Genomic DNA, 1,605 nt, shown 5'->3' with positions numbered 1-1,605 from the left:
AATAGTATTATTAGAAAATAATTTTTAATATAACAAAAGTCAAAATTTTTATATCATATAAAACTCTGTAAGTTAAACAAATTTAAAAGGTGGTACTTACTGGGAAACTTTTTATCTTGGAACGCTGGTGTTGTCCAATCAGATATCTGTAATAGAAAATAATAAATGTATATGAAAAATATTCATAAATAATTGAAAGTGAATAAAATTTATTACAAACCTTGCCCAATCTGTCGCCTTTTGAGAATGGTTGATAAGGTATATCCTTAAATTGATCAGGTAATTCGCAAGGACCCCATCCATCGGGATTATGTTGAATAGCAGGAGCCTGAAAATGAGCTATTTCTTCTTTTTGAACAGCATCATCTAATACAACCACGTCGTCCGTCATTCTGTACTTTTAATACGAAGAACGCAAGACACGATGGTACAGACTTCTTACCGGAAGGACCGGTGACGCCATTAAACATATAATAAAAGTTCATTCATACTCGATAGCAAATTCATAATTTCAACAGTTTTATTTTCAAAAATTGTTGAATTGTTAATAATTTGCATATGTATATAGAATTCACATAATGAAAACTAGCGTTGAAACTTTTAATGAACTAATAAATAACTTAATAAATAACTTGATTGGAATAATAATTAATGAAATGTTTAACTATAACTTTATTATGAGATAATACGTCTGAGCTCGTTGAACGAAGAAAATTGAATTTGGCGCACTTTAACATTCGCATTACGAGGCGCTACCTGACACCAGCTTCAGACCGCCCTAAAGCCACGTTCACGGGCATGCACGACGAGCGATTAAAACTACGTTCATGCGATAGCGTAACAAAAGTAAGGACGTAATAATGATAATAATTGTCTACCGGTATATTTCAGTGTTTTACTATTTCTTTTTGCTGCAAAATATCGCGTCTAGACTCTAAGCGGGGAGAAAGGAATGAATGTTTAAGCGTCGTCGATATGCATTATTTTATGTTAACATGTTTTTGTTAAATAATAAACTCCAATTAAATTAATGATTCTATATAAAATTATTTAAGGATCAATTTGATTGATACGCTGCATTTGTTTATTAATACAAGTTTTTTTTTAAATGAGTATTTTACATTTCAGCAATGTTTTTTTTGCGTAGCAACGAGGATATTATTTATTTAAATCAGTAGTTGCAATGGATATGTATGTTATCAAATTTCTTTGGTCATTGATTGCTTCGTCTACACCGCTGTACAATTTATATTTGATGCCTTTAGAATTCACACTACGGGGAGCCACATGAGTCACGTAACAATCTTAAAGAACAAAAGCAAAATTTAATTGTTTTCTTATTTTATAACCAATACTAATTTTAATTATTTCGTAATATTTTATCTAGTATAAACAAAATATCTCTTGTAGTCACTAATGTGAAAAATAATAAATGAAATAATGATCGGTGAAAGATTAATCTACATATTAATTATGGTATTTAATATATGAAACAGTGTTGAATTAAAAACACAGCACGCAGATGTAAGTATTTTTTTATACGAAGATAATGAAAGTAGTAATTAAAGTAATAAAAATCAAAATTAAGAGAAACTGAAAATCATA

At 29.3% G+C, this 1,605-nt stretch overlaps 1 protein-coding gene across 1 annotated transcript in view; it reads right to left on the bottom strand.

Moving 5' to 3' along the window:
- The window catches only part of LOC108574859 (eukaryotic translation initiation factor 3 subunit D), a 4,477-nt gene extending 4,035 nt beyond the window's left edge, over positions 1-442 (bottom strand). The window contains exons 1-2 of the mRNA XM_017937508.1: positions 221-442; positions 101-146 (exon numbers count right to left, since the gene is read on the bottom strand). Coding sequence (XP_017792997.1) covers positions 101-146; positions 221-391 — 217 coding nt within the window. The 5' untranslated portion in view covers positions 392-442. The remainder of the gene's footprint in view (positions 1-100; positions 147-220) is intronic.
- Between the last annotated feature and the right edge of the window lie 1,163 nt (positions 443-1,605).

This window comes from Habropoda laboriosa, unplaced genomic scaffold (assembly GCF_001263275.1).
Source record: "Habropoda laboriosa isolate 0110345459 unplaced genomic scaffold, ASM126327v1 scaffold11, whole genome shotgun sequence".
NCBI lineage: Eukaryota > Metazoa > Arthropoda > Insecta > Hymenoptera > Apidae > Habropoda > Habropoda laboriosa.
Note: the sequence above shows the minus strand (reverse complement) of the source record. Positions and strands in the feature narration are given on the sequence as shown.